The sequence below is a fragment of the Carya illinoinensis genome, chromosome 5 (assembly GCF_018687715.1).
Source record: "Carya illinoinensis cultivar Pawnee chromosome 5, C.illinoinensisPawnee_v1, whole genome shotgun sequence".
Lineage (NCBI taxonomy): Eukaryota > Viridiplantae > Streptophyta > Magnoliopsida > Fagales > Juglandaceae > Carya > Carya illinoinensis.
In genome coordinates, this window is record NC_056756.1 from 10,221,071 (window position 1) to 10,234,861 (window position 13,791).

A 13,791-nucleotide genomic window follows, 5' to 3' on the forward strand; every position below is an offset into this window, starting at 1 on the left:
ATTATAAATGTTGTTTAGTGCATTGCACTGGTGCAAGACTAGTATCAACTAATATACTATGTTACTATTATCCCATAAAGCCAACTCATTCACTCTCCCTTTTACTTTGAACTCCCTCTTTTCACTTTGCTCATAGTTTGTTGCATTATTAATACAGGAACAAAAGGAGATTAAGGACATAGAAAATCAAATTGCTCAACCAAAATCTTGGATATCAAAAATGCTAAAATTGGTACTATTTTAAATGTTCTATTTTGTTCCACAATACATAATATATATATTTTTTTAAAATCATTATCAAACATAAAGAAACTTCTTGTTATTTCATAAGTAATGATAAATATACAAGCTTTTATGCAACCATGTTTTAAATTGAAGCTATTTTTGTAAAACGATGTTATTTTTATAAATTATTTTATAAAAATGTCTCTCATTTAAAATAAGATTACGTAAAATATTGTGAAAAAATATTGTATGTCTATATTTTCTTAAGAAAAATATATTTTAATTATAAAGAGATATCATAAAAATAAATTCTTAAATTAATATGATTTGATATACTTAAATTGTAAAGCGAATTTTCTATATTTTCATTCGGCAGACGCCTTCTGGACCCGGAGGATAATGTACGTATACTCTCCATTTTGCTTTTTTATCACTTGGGTTGGACCAAAATTCTAGAGTCCTCAACAAAATCGAGAATTTCTCAAATTTCGTTCAGATTTGAGTATGGTGTATGGTATAAACCCACTAGGCCCACTTTTAAGGAAGTTGTTTCAACTTAGTTGTATGAACAATTACTGAACTCTAGCCTAAAGAGTGAAGGCCATGAACATGGATGGGCCCAAACAAACCAAAACAAGAGACCTATTAAGCCCAATTATGAGACCAGAACATGGAAGGCCATGATATCCATGCTTGACCATGTTTGAAGGGGTAAAGTGGTCACACCCAGTCTTTGATTTTAATTTTAAAAAATTTTATAATTAATTCAATTTGCATTTGCATTTGAATTAATTATAAAAATTTCAAGCCCACAGACAGCAGCATATCACCAAAGTTGAGAAACCCAACGAGGCAATGACTAGAAAAGGCATTGCAATTATTGAGGGTGCCCAATAACATAGTATTTCTCCACTATTTGAACTGAAAGTTTATACAGTATTGAACAAAAGGTGTCTGTGATAGGATCAAAACGAGAGACATCAGCCAGTCCCACCTAATATGAATGTGGTCCGATTGTAAAAGATGAGAACTTTTACACTATTTGAACTGAAAGTTTGAAATGGCTTTCCACCCTCTACCAACTGAGCAAAAGTCAAGTAGTGGATTGAACCAGAGAGTGGGGCATTTCTGTTCTTGAATTGGCCAGAGGAAGGAGACAGTGAACAAGGTGTTGTCAGTGTGAGAGTGGTGGGAAATAGAGGAGTGGACTTCAAAAAAACAAAAAAATAAAAAAAGAGGAGTAGCCTTTTAAGCAGAAGACACGCATCTTTTACATCAGGAGGAGTAATGATCGAAGACATTCTTCAATCAGTCCTCCAATGTAACCGTACTGCACTATTTGAACTGCACAACCCCCCCTTGGGAGTTGTTGGGGGGCCGGGGCTTCGATCTCTGATCACTGTTTGAGGATTGAACTCCTTGGCTAGTTTAGTTATGAGGGGAAAAAGCCTTTGTATTTGCACCCCTTTCTTCGCATGTTTTGGTTTCAATCACTTTGCTTTTAGTCAGGGTCGGTCTTTTGTGTTTCAATAACAAGATGGACTCAAATTATGCAGATCCCAACAGATCATTCTCGAGAAAGATTCAGTAGTAATATATCAGCAAATGGATAAAGCTAGCTTGCCACCTGAAGGTGACCGCATTTGATGACGGCTCGACGTGGCAAATATATTTTAGTTCTGACATGACAAGTGAGAAAAACACTTTCCCGCTGCTTTGGTTTCTCCCAGTACATACAGTGTCTCCTCCCATTACACATGTCTCCCTCCTTCCCAAGAGGAAATCAATATCTCATCCATCCACCGGCCCTCAACTTCACAGCACCGACCACCACCAAACTCGGCCCATCTCCGGCGATAGAAGGTCCCACACAGTAGTTCAAAAACCTGGAGGAATCCGAAAGAGGGGACCGAAAAACCCATCCACTCTGTTTCTGATTCAGCCCCCCGACAATACCATTCACTCCACGGCAGGTTCAGGTAAAATGATAGTTCACTACACATTGAGTGTTGCAGAATTTTCATTGTAAATGTGTATCAATATCCCATCCATCCACTGATTCTTATCCATGATTTGCTCTCTGTAAATATTCTGCTATAGCAACTCTGTTTCTTGGGTATAGATTCCGTAAAGGGCCGTTGTTGTATATGTCCTTAAATAGCCACATTTTTGTATTAACGTATGTAAAGGTGCCACCTTTTAGTTTCCAAGTTATCCTTATGTATTAACGTACGTAAAGGTGCAACCTTTTAGTTGAAGTTGTGTAAAAAAATCTAATGCTATATTTCATCTATGTTAAAAAGGTTTGTTTAGGATGTTTTAACTGTAAAAAATTTTAAAACCATACATCTTGTTTCTCATAAAGACAAAGAAGCTGTACTACATTATTGGGATGCCAGAAAAAGATAATCTTAGACTTAGAAGCTAAATCGACGATAGAAGCTCTGAACAATGGCAGGTACGAAGCTCTGAACCGGCGATAGAAATAAGAGACGGCGATGGAACCGGCGATAGTATGGTGCAAAGGGGTTTACGGACGACAGCTTGATCCCTTTTCTGGGTGACGGTGACGGCGCAGGGACGACTGGGAGGAGACGGCGACCGTAGGGCTCCTGGATTTGCATTTTTTGGGTATGAGAATGGCTTCACTCACAGACAAATTCATCCCATTATAATTTCTGAACGTTTGTTTTTTTTTTATTATATTTAATGCCACATGGTGTAACACGTGGCATGCCACATCAGGCGGTCAAAAGCTACAATTACAGTGGAGCGGTACAATAGCGCGACCCGTCAGCAAATTCATCCTGTCATTTAATGATAGATGGGAGATTTTCATCGGAATTATAACAGCTGTGTGCATACATTGGGTCCATGGATCGCTTCCACGCTGTCTGTTGGAAGCATTGCCACTGACAAACCCTCTGTTTGTATTGTTAATATAGACAGTGTGGTGCAGCTCCCAATGTACGTAAAGCAGTATGTACAATGCTCTTGTCAAGAAACGTCGGAAGATGTTTGGAACTGCTAATTTTAAGAATAAACAAACACACATCAGTTTACTCGTATAGCGCCTATCATGTTCACTTTAAATTGATAAGATATCCTTGCATGAACATGAGTCATATCCAACAGATGTTTTGGTCGGTGCAAGCTAGTCCTCTCTCATCAATTGGAAAGCCAAAATAAATGGATGGAGTTTAGATTTTGCTTAACTTTCCTGGGAATATTTTGAAAATGGGTTTTGGATTCTAACAGAAAGCATTACAGAAACTCAATGAGAAGAGTTTTGGAAGCTGGGAGAAATTCTTTAAATATTTTGATGAAACCTGGGCTGCACTGGCTATTGGATTTCTCGACTAAAACAACAAAGCGAACCCCTGGAAAAATGTTTTGATTTCCAAAACAAGACCTGATATTGTCTCGCTTCCAATTTCCTTTGCTGCTTACATTTCTTCATCTCGTAAGCTAAAAGTAAGCCACAATCACAAGTCAGTACACACTCCGGTCCCCACCCTGCTACAGTTGTAACCACCACACCCTTCGCTCGCAGTTGACCTATAATAATGAAAGTGTCTAAGGACAAGCTTTCAGGGGCGGCACTCCTTGTATCATCATTGCCCTTTGCCAAAGGGAATGGTCCAATCCAACTGTGAGACCGGCCACAAGAACAAAAGGGAGGAGGCACTAACTGCACAACGACAAACCGGTCCCCCAACCGTGGTCACACTCGCAATGTCCAAAATCAAGGATGTTGGCATTCTAGTTTGGGCAACCCAAACCACAGCTTTGTATTTTTACCAGGCAGAGGGCGTCAGGGAGGGACGCTACATAAAACCCCATGAATAATGGCTGCCTCCTTATCTCAAGTGATGGGCTGCCCCCCATGTTTAAGTGCTATAGAAGGCCAAAGTTACCCATTATTATTAGCAGATTGTATGAAGCTTCATTAGTGGAAATCCTACTTTAGCTTTAGTGGGAGAGGGCATCATAATAATCAAAATTTGAGACTGTCAAAAGTCCCAATAGTCCCTACACAGAACCACTTTCAACTTGCTATTATGCTGAATTATCAGCAGGACAACATCTGGTTTGAAATATGTTAGTTCCACCAAACATTCTAAAAAACATCATGTCTGCAACAGAAATAGGAGAAAAAATAGGAGTCAAAACCTAGCTGCCTCTAAGTTCGTCTCTGTAATATTTTGGTATCCAACAAGATTAGGCCCCAAGCCTAAAGTTGATGACTTTCGAACCCCCGAATTCAAAACCAACCAACAGTTCTCAAGTCTCCAGTTGGCTTATGCAAATATTACGTTACACCTTAAAGCTAATTCCCAGGTCACATTGGTCAGGTACCAAAGTAATTCTTCCGATTTTTTTTTTTTTTTTTTAAAAACTGACCATATTTCTTGTAGTTGTAGATGACAAATCAACGAAGTAACTAATTTCGTTTCTTTTCTTTTCTTTTGAAACTTGTGAAAGCGTCACTCTTTATTCAAGCCTACAGATTGTGGCTAAGTACAAAAAAAATTTATGATAAATTCGAACTTCAGTGAAATAGTTTTATCACCGTACAAAAAATCCTGGAAACGTCGCCAAAGAGAAAAATCATTTTTCAGGCTTTTTCATGCCTAAACGGAAGTTCAAAGTCAGATCCAATTTGTGTAGAAACATCACATCCCGAAAAATAAAATGGAACAAACCCTCTTCTTTGAACACTACAAAGTCCTAAGTCCCATACCAACCGAAAGGAAGGTCTCATCTTTATCGTTATTTCAAATTTAAGTAGTATTAAGGGGGATAATTAGCATTGGAACCCCTGGGGTCTCTCTTTGGAATAATAATTCCGAAAAGCATGATTTGGTGGTTCGTTAGTTACCATGATTAGTAAGATTTTTTCAATTGATCAAAGTTTTCGGGTCATCATATCCCTCCTCTATTTCTCTGTCCTCTACAGTGCTTTTTCAGGAGACCAGAAAGAGCCTCCGGCTACAGTTCAAAATCCCTGTGCTGGAGTTGTACTGGCCTCTCATCCTCATAAGCAACCCAACAAATGCAATAAGATTGGTCTTAAAAAGGAGGCCACTCGTCCACCACTTATAGGACTCATCCAACGTAATCCCAACATTTCAAGGTCCCCAAAAATGATGAGGCTAAATAAATCATCACAGACCCCCACAACAGTACCTTAAAAACTGGCAGAGACAAAAAAGAGAATTATAACACCCAACAGTAAAGCATGCATGCTGTAGAGCAAGAGAATAAAGCTGGCTGCTCTTCTGCTAGTTTTTGGATCCTACTTCTTGTTCCTTCTATATAATATGTGTACAAAATTCAAGCTTCAAAATACAATGGCTTTAAAACTTTAACCGAGTACCCAGGATATAAGCCTTTCTTTCTAAGAAACATACAAAAAACCCGAACTATTTTTTTTTTCCATTTTTGTTGAAGTTTCTTCTCCATCTCCCTAATCTTTTTTTTTTTCCTACTTTTTTTTTCTTTTCTTCTGCGTTACATCCCCCCAGTCAATCAAACAACTTTGCCATAGCATACCATTATGGTATGGTTGGCATATGACCCAAAATAAGACCAAAAGCAAAGAGCAAAAGCACTTTTTCCCCCAACTTTTTTATTCTTTTCACTTGTCTCTCTTTATAGAGCGATCTCAGTCTGCAAAGTAGTGGCATTGAACCCCACCTGTTGTTGCTGCTGCTGTTGTGGTAATTCAACATCCCACCTTGCCTTGGCTATGGCTCCATCATGCACTGGCACGTACTCCTAATCACAACAAAACAGTATCATCATTTGCAACCAAACAACCCATAAAAGAATCATACACCTAGATGGTATACTAAGAAAGATTCCTTCTCCAGAAGCCAGATTGTCTTTTCCATATAAGAGCTTTAAAATCAAGACCCTAAAAACAAGAAGTTGATGACAAAGTAAAAAAGATGAAGTGACCCACCTCAAGTTTCTGAACAAGCTCTTTGGCATTAGGAGCAGACACAATGATGTGGCGCTGGGATGGCTTGATGAAGCCATCATCCACGGCTTTGTCAATGAAAGTAAGAAAGGAATTGTAGTAGCCATCGACATTCAACAGGCCCACCTATATAGTTTTAGAGATTTAAAAATTAGGTTTTGGAAGAAAAACACCCGTAAGGGTTTTTTTCGAGAGTCTGCCGGGTACACTCACAGGCTTGTCATGGATACCCAGTTGGGCCCAGGTTATGACCTCCAAAAGCTCTTCCAAAGTTCCATACCCACCTGAAACCCAAGGTGATGACAGAATTCCATTGATAATTTGGGGAACAAAAAGGGTAAAGCGAGGCTTTGATTATATTTGTGTTTCATAGAGAAAGAGGAGATGGGAACCTGGTAGGGCAATAAAACAATCAGAATGGCGGGCCATTTCTGCCTTTCTTTGGTGCATGTCGGCTACTGGCCTTACCTCTCCAACCGTCTCACCCGTTATCTGTGGCTCCACCATAGACAAGCATTCTCAGAGACACCAAGACGCAAAACGGTCTAACTTTGAAACAGTATTAAAAGCATACAAGAATTCACGGAGTCGCCACGACCCTTAAAAAGTGCGAAACTATAAACCAGTACTATGAAAAGGAAAAACCCTTTAACCCATTCGAAACTCGAAAGTTTGAAACTGGAATGAGATTCTAGGTACCTCTTTGCACATTAGAGTCCTAGGGATGATCCTGTGAACCAATATCCAGAAATAGAAACTTATGTAAGCCATGTGGGGAAAGAGCAACAACAATTTCAAACATCAAACCCAAGAAAGTGGTAATCTAGTTCAGTGACTGTACCCAAGAACTTTACCCCCACCACGATGCACAGCTTGTGAAACCAGACCCATTAGCCCAATACTCCCACCTCCATACACAAGGTCGAGCCTCCTTGATACCTTCACATGCATATGCCCAAAAAGCCTTAGAACGAGATGAAAAAGAAAGAAAGATGAAATCACAGACAGAAGTTGGTGTAATTCAGTTTTATGAATCAGTAAGAATTTAGATACCAGCTCTTGGGCCAACTCGATGGCAGCATCTCTGTAGCAATTTCTCTTCCCCGTACTGCTACCACAGAAAACACAAACCCTCTTGAATCTTGAACTTAAAACCTTTCCTTCCATTTCCATACTAAGGATTCTCACTTGTTTGGTTTGCAAGAACTACAACGTTAAGAAATAATGAAGATGGATGAAGCTTCACTACAACACGCAGTAGCAAGTGAAATGGAACAGTCGCTATATATAGACCCGACAAAAATATTATTAAAAAGGAAGAGACTTTACAGAAATAAAAATTTAAAGAAGAGAAAGAAAAAAAAAATGAGAAAAAAAGCCCACTGTGAGTGGATAGGGATGCAGTGAGACAAAAAAGGCCAAAGCAACGGAGACAATCGCAGATAGGGAAGTTGAGTATGCCATTGCCCCCAAGGTGTACACGTGTCTTCATAGAATGGCAGAACATGGTGGTTTCGTGCTCATTCTCGTAAGACAAGCATTCTTGATGAACCAAAAGAATTTACAATAATTCCCATCCTCGCACACCACCCAGACCTCATAGTGTCTTTCTCTGTGTCTCGTTTCTAACGCACGCAATCATAATTTGATGGCTAAGACACGTGCAGAGCCTCACTGCATCAAATCAAGATCAACAACACTCTAATACAAAAACCATCAAATTACAAAGGAGTGACTAAAACGAAGTTATTCAGTGCAACCTGTCTTTTTGCTTTCATCCATCGATTGAAGCCATTTGCCATTCCCAGGAAAAACCCAAAAGCCTATCTATACTCATACTGGAGTAGCTTTTTGTCCACACACTAAGCAATGCCTCCTCGAAAGAAATCTATTTTTTTAAATATATATTTATATATATGAACCCAAATTTTTAACAGCTGTATATGTGAGGAGAACTCCCGTATCAGGCATGTCGAGTTCATAATTAGAGAAAGTTTAAAGGCTTACGCACACAATTGTTTTGGACATCTCAAAAGTTTTAAGATAAATTTTTGCGTGTTTATATATAATAGCCTTTTGCACACGCTAGCATTGCCAATTCTTTATTATTTTTTTACTGAGAGTGGCATCATTAACCTGCAGTGGCATTAAATGTTCTGTGAGAGTTGCATCATTATAATACTGACCAGCATAATTACCAGCTTCTTGTTGATCTTACATCTGATGGTTTGTACATACAAAGCAATCATCAGTGAACATCTTGATTATTTGCTGTTTGTTTCAAGTTTTACATCATCTTTCACTATATCTGTTGTTTTTTTTATATTTACTTTACTTTATGACCTGTGGAAAGGATGCCTATGGAAAGGATGCTCCACCTGTGAATTATGCAAGTAATAAAAAGGGGCATTAACAATAGGTATAGGATTGAAGCGCCGCCCATCTAAAATTACCATCTCTCTCTCTACTTTTTTTAGCCAACTGAAAGGGACGTGCAAGCAAAAATCAATTCTGGGTTCTGGCTAAGGAACTGGGAATTTAAGTTTCAAGCTGGGATTAGCAGCCCCCTCCAAGACCACAGGTAAAACAAGTAGAAGCCACACACGGCAGCTCACCTCCAAGAAGGAAAATTTGGTTATTGGGTGGACGGGGCTTTAATGGGACCCACTTATCGTGTCTTATAGCCTCAAGGAGGTCACTGTCGTTCTGTGATTGGGCTCCACACAGCGCTAACCTCATCTACCACGTTCTCATTTAATGCATCCCTGAACAGTTATTTCATCTCCTCTGGTTTTGTTGTCCACGTGTAACATCTAGGCCTAAGTAGCAGTGGGAGAAGTGATAACTAAAGATTCAGGTAGGCCCCAGTAAATAAATGTTCGATGAGGTCTCTGTGTTGGAGAATGTCTCCTTAGCTCCTAAGAGATTGTGTAGTTTCTTTATGTTCTTGTACAACATTTGTTTACAGATACAATCATCGCACCTTTTTTCTCTTATAAAGTTGATCCCGTACTTTGGCACATCAAAGGCCGAATGTTATTGCCATTGCCGATGCCGGAGAGGTCGGCCACAATCAAATGACGAGACCACAGATGCATTCCGATGGAAATCGTGTTAGTTTTCTGCAGAGCGATGGAGATTGGCAATGGAAATCGTGTTTTTTTTTTTTATAATTTTTTTAAAAGAGAGAGAGATTGGCATTGTGGCTAAAGCTGTGCATGCGGCGCAATGATTTTACTGCGCCGTCCGCCATTTATATGTAATTTCACTGTACTTCTCCGTTTGTTGAATTGAATGACTTTGTGTTATTCCTCTGCTCTCTTTTTGGGTACATGAGCTAGCTAGCTAGCCCCCTCCTCCCGCAAGAGATCCGTTTTCGGGGCTTTTTTTTTTTTTTCTTTTTTTTTAAAAGATGAGTTTAAATGAAATAATTCCTATAAACGTATGGCATCTGCAGTATAATTTTCGAAATTTATCACTTTGTCTGGATAATGCAGTTGCTAATATCAGTTTATATAAAAATTAAAGGAAAATAAGGTAATGGTGGAAGCAACCGTTCAATGGTCAGGAGGCAGCTTGAATTTTGTTCATAATAAAGAAACAAAGGGAGGGGAATCAGAGGTAGTGGAGGGATGTGAGTGTGTGACTGTGGAGGTGATCTGAAGGAAGTGGTTTCAGAGTTATAAAAGACAGGAAAACTTTATCAACGTTGGGATTCGAAAGAGCAATCAAGAGCGTGATTACCGCCTATCCTGCGTGCATTACGTCTTGTACCTGATTTAACTTTCTTTTTTCTATTTCTCCTCTGCCGGCAACATGCGATTTTACCACTGCCTGCCTCGTAGATTCGCATGTTTTACATACCTATATCTATGATCACCTTTTTCGATATCATATCATGTTGGGATAGATGAGAAACCATATTTATAATTATGAATAATCTTTTAAAAAATAGTAAATATAAAATTTATTAAAAATAAAATAAAATTAATTTTTTTAAAATAAATTATTTTCTTTTTTTTAAATAACTATATAATATTTATTTACGTATTCTACAATTATATATATAATATTAATCGATATATCACTAACTTATTCTCGTGAAATTTGGAACAATTAGTTATATATATATACACATATAATAAAATGTTTTGTGTTTGTATTTATGAGATGACGAGATGCTTAATGATTAGATTAAATATCTTTTCTTTTTTAAAATAAAATTGAATTTTTGTATTAAAATGTACGTAAAAAAATAAAATCTAAGGAACATTGTTGTAAACCCGTCTTTCAGCTAGATGAATTAAATTAAGTCATGAATGGAAATATTTTATAGATTTTATTGAAATGAATTTAATTTTTTAAATTAAAATGTATGAAATAAGTTAGAATGAGTTTAATTTTTTTTATAAAAAAATAAAAAATAGTAAGCCTTATTATTAATTAATTAGCGATGAATTTAGTTTTATTTAACAACCAAACACAACTTTATAAATCTTGAAACTTCATATTATTCAAATAGAAATACTGCATCTTTCTAAATTGATAGGATCTATTATTTAGAGATTTGCTACTCATTGTTCCAACGCATTACATTTATTTTTATTTTTTAACACTTTTTCAAAAACTCTATTGATTTTATTTTTTAAAAATTAATTAATTTATTCTACTCATTGTCTATACATCACGCATTGATAAGAGGATAAAAATTAAAAAAATTATATATAATGTAATAATGATAAATATAAATTTTCAATTATTTATTATTTATTTTTCTTTATTTTCATTTTGGTCCACTGGTTTCTCAACATGGCTAACGAAAAAACAATACAAGTTAGGTCGAGTTTGAATCCTAGTTTTTTGTTCAAACCAGACTACCTCTCTCTTTTTGACTTGAGCCTACCATTCTTACATGCTTGAATGTGCGAGACGTGGGACATGCAGTACTGCAGTGATATTATGGCCAGCGGTACTGTTTACGTGCATGCACATTAACTTTTTCAAACGAGCAACGTTGGGTACAGCTTTAAAATAGATTAGTATTAAATATACAAGGTCGCAAGCTCACGTAAACCCTTTATTAAAAAGCGAATCTCGTTAATAAAAAATTATTTTTTTATACTTTTTTAAAAAATTAAGTCTGTTTTTTTACAAAAATTTACACAAAATTTAATTATTTAAAATTTTTATATACAATCATTTTTACGTATTATTTTACGTATTTTACTAATGAGATTGATTGCATATTAAAAAAATATAAACCAATCACATCAATATATGTAACATTATTCTTAAAATTTATACAAATAATTTCTCTTTCTAAATAGATAAATGAAACTTACAATTGCGAGTGTGAAAGCACCGTATAATTATTTTGAAAAAAAATAAATAAATATAATACATGTATGAAAATAAAATTAATTTTTTTAATAATAGATCATATTATTTTTCTAAACAAGTAGTGCATGTTATTTGCACACTTTAAGATTGTATATCACTTTTACGTACTCTTTTACATATTCCACTGATGAGATTGATTACGGTGTATAAAAATATCCGTATATAGCATTATTCTTAAAACTTATATAAATAATTTCTCTTTTTAAATAAAAAAATGATACGTGTAATTGTGAGTATATAAGCACCATATAAATTATTTTTTAAAAAATAAATAAATATATAATTTCTTTATAAAAAAAATTAATATATATATTTTTTTATAGTAGTTCATAATACTTTTTTTTTTTAAAACTAATACTACATATCACTCTTCATAATTATATATCGATATGTTATACCTACTCCTCCACAGGTTGCCAAGAAACATTAAAAAAGTCTACCTCGAAAGAAGGCTTCATTGATCATTTTTAGGTTTTCGATGTTTTTCTGTTTTTCACGTTAAAATAATCAAAGTTTGCTTTGCTGCACCATGATCAGTCTTCGATTATTCCTAAGTGTAAAGATAAAGGATAAAAGGTGGATGGTGAAGTCGTGCAGCATCGTGATCCGACCGATTGATTGTTGCATGCGAAAGGACTCTAACTTAATTATATAGGTATTAAAAACTTTACAAAATAATATCTCATCGAATTAAAATAATAATAAAAACTAAATTAATATTTATTGTATTGGCAATATATCACTGTTTGCAATCGAGATTAAAAAATAATATTTACAATTATAAAATATATAAATAATATATATATATTTTTTAAAAATTATTATTTTTTAGGTAAATCTCATGTGATTTCGGTATCCTCCAAATTTAGAAGAAGATGAGATAGGTGCATGTTCTCTTGGGCGAAGAGGGCTATGGAATTAGTGATTTACGCCAAAGCATAAAAAATACTATTTAGAGCATATATATTTATTATTATTATATAATATTTAGGGATGAAAACACTAATGGTGTATTGAGTAGGGTCAAGACCCAAAATTGAAGAGGTCAAAGATGCGATATTAATTATAGCTCTTGCTACCTACCTAAGCTTAAAAAGTGAGGATAATGATATGCCCATTAATTGATTTATACCTAATTTCAACTTTTGGACAGATCCATCTGAACTTGGAATGTGCCTGCCCCCCACAAACATGGTTCATGTATCCCTTTCAGGTGGAATTTTAGCAATATTTTTGTGTTTTTATGTCATATTTGGCACCTGACTGCAAGCCCCAACCAAACCATATAGTAATGGAGAGATCATGTTGAAAATGACTTTGTTTCAAAGTGTTTGAATATATTTCATACTTTGGGTTTGTAAATCCACGACCCAAAATTCAAATCACAAATATTAAAGTGTTGTTTGGATAATGATACGAGATGATAAATTTTTAATAGTTCTCATAACTTTATTTTCAAACATTAATCTAGGATCAAGCACAAGACATTATTTAATTTTAAATTTTTAACATTTTTATCTAATAATTATAATTTATTGATATATAAAATCATTTAAAATATGTTATATCAAATAATAAGATCTTTAAAAAAAAAAAAGTAATATTGTTTATTGAAATCATTCTCTTCCCGCGCGCCCGTTCGACAGTTATCTGCTTGTGATGAATGACTTTTGGTAGCTATGTAAGTCAACCTTGGTGGTGGAATCTGTCATGTGAAGGCCTATGGTTGAAAATTTAGGTTGGGTGGTTTACCAAATTGATCTAATGATTTAGGTGTCATGACTCGTGCATGCAGTTTGACATTAAAGAAGATGGTATATGGTTAGAGAAATGATATTTACAGTCGTATAATGTTCCAGCGCTGCTCAATAATGAATTTTATTATTTTTTAAAATAATTATACAATATTTACTCATTTTACGATTATATATAGAATTATTGATAGGGTATATTAGTAATAGTTGGTGGAGAAAAGAAAGTGCTTAATTATCGTCCAACTATTATTTCACGAGATCAATATGGGGCCTAGTTACATAATAACATGAAGATCCAAGCTCAAAAAGTCCATTATCCGTTTTAGCCCAAACTCGGCTAAATGTTTTGGGCCTCATGAGTAGTGCCCAATAAAGTTTAAGAAAAAGGCCTTAGGGAGTTTTATTCAGTAATCATATCAGACCCAA

The 13,791-nt window shown here is 35.5% G+C and overlaps 1 protein-coding gene across 1 annotated transcript; it reads right to left on the reverse strand.

The window, feature by feature from the left end:
- Window positions 1-5,511: 5,511 nt before the first annotated feature.
- LOC122309256 (cytokinin riboside 5'-monophosphate phosphoribohydrolase LOG5) lies at window positions 5,512-7,542 on the reverse strand. The gene is made up of 7 exons (XM_043122655.1): window positions 7,265-7,542; window positions 7,053-7,150; window positions 6,911-6,941; window positions 6,604-6,703; window positions 6,425-6,495; window positions 6,194-6,337; window positions 5,512-6,006 (listed from the first exon to the last, which is right to left on the reverse strand). Exons 1-7 carry the CDS (start codon window positions 7,382-7,384, stop codon window positions 5,881-5,883), a joined length of 690 nt encoding a protein of 229 aa, XP_042978589.1. The 5' UTR covers window positions 7,385-7,542; the 3' UTR covers window positions 5,512-5,880.
- Between the last annotated feature and the right edge of the window lie 6,249 nt (window positions 7,543-13,791).

What these genes read in the sequence shown, in the direction of transcription:
- LOC122309256 (XM_043122655.1), bottom strand. Translation starts at nt 7,384, where the DNA reads ATGGAAATGGAAGGAAAGGTTTTAAGTTCAAGATTCAAGAGGGTTTGT. An exon ending in GGTGGGGGTAAAGTTCTTGG is followed by an intron (nt 6,942 to 7,052) that starts GTACAGTCACTG and finishes ATTGGTTCACAG; the next exon opens with GATCATCCCTAGGACTCTAA. An exon ending in GGACTCTAATGTGCAAAGAG is followed by an intron (nt 6,704 to 6,910) that starts GTACCTAGAATC and finishes GTGGAGCCACAG; the next exon opens with ATAACGGGTGAGACGGTTGG.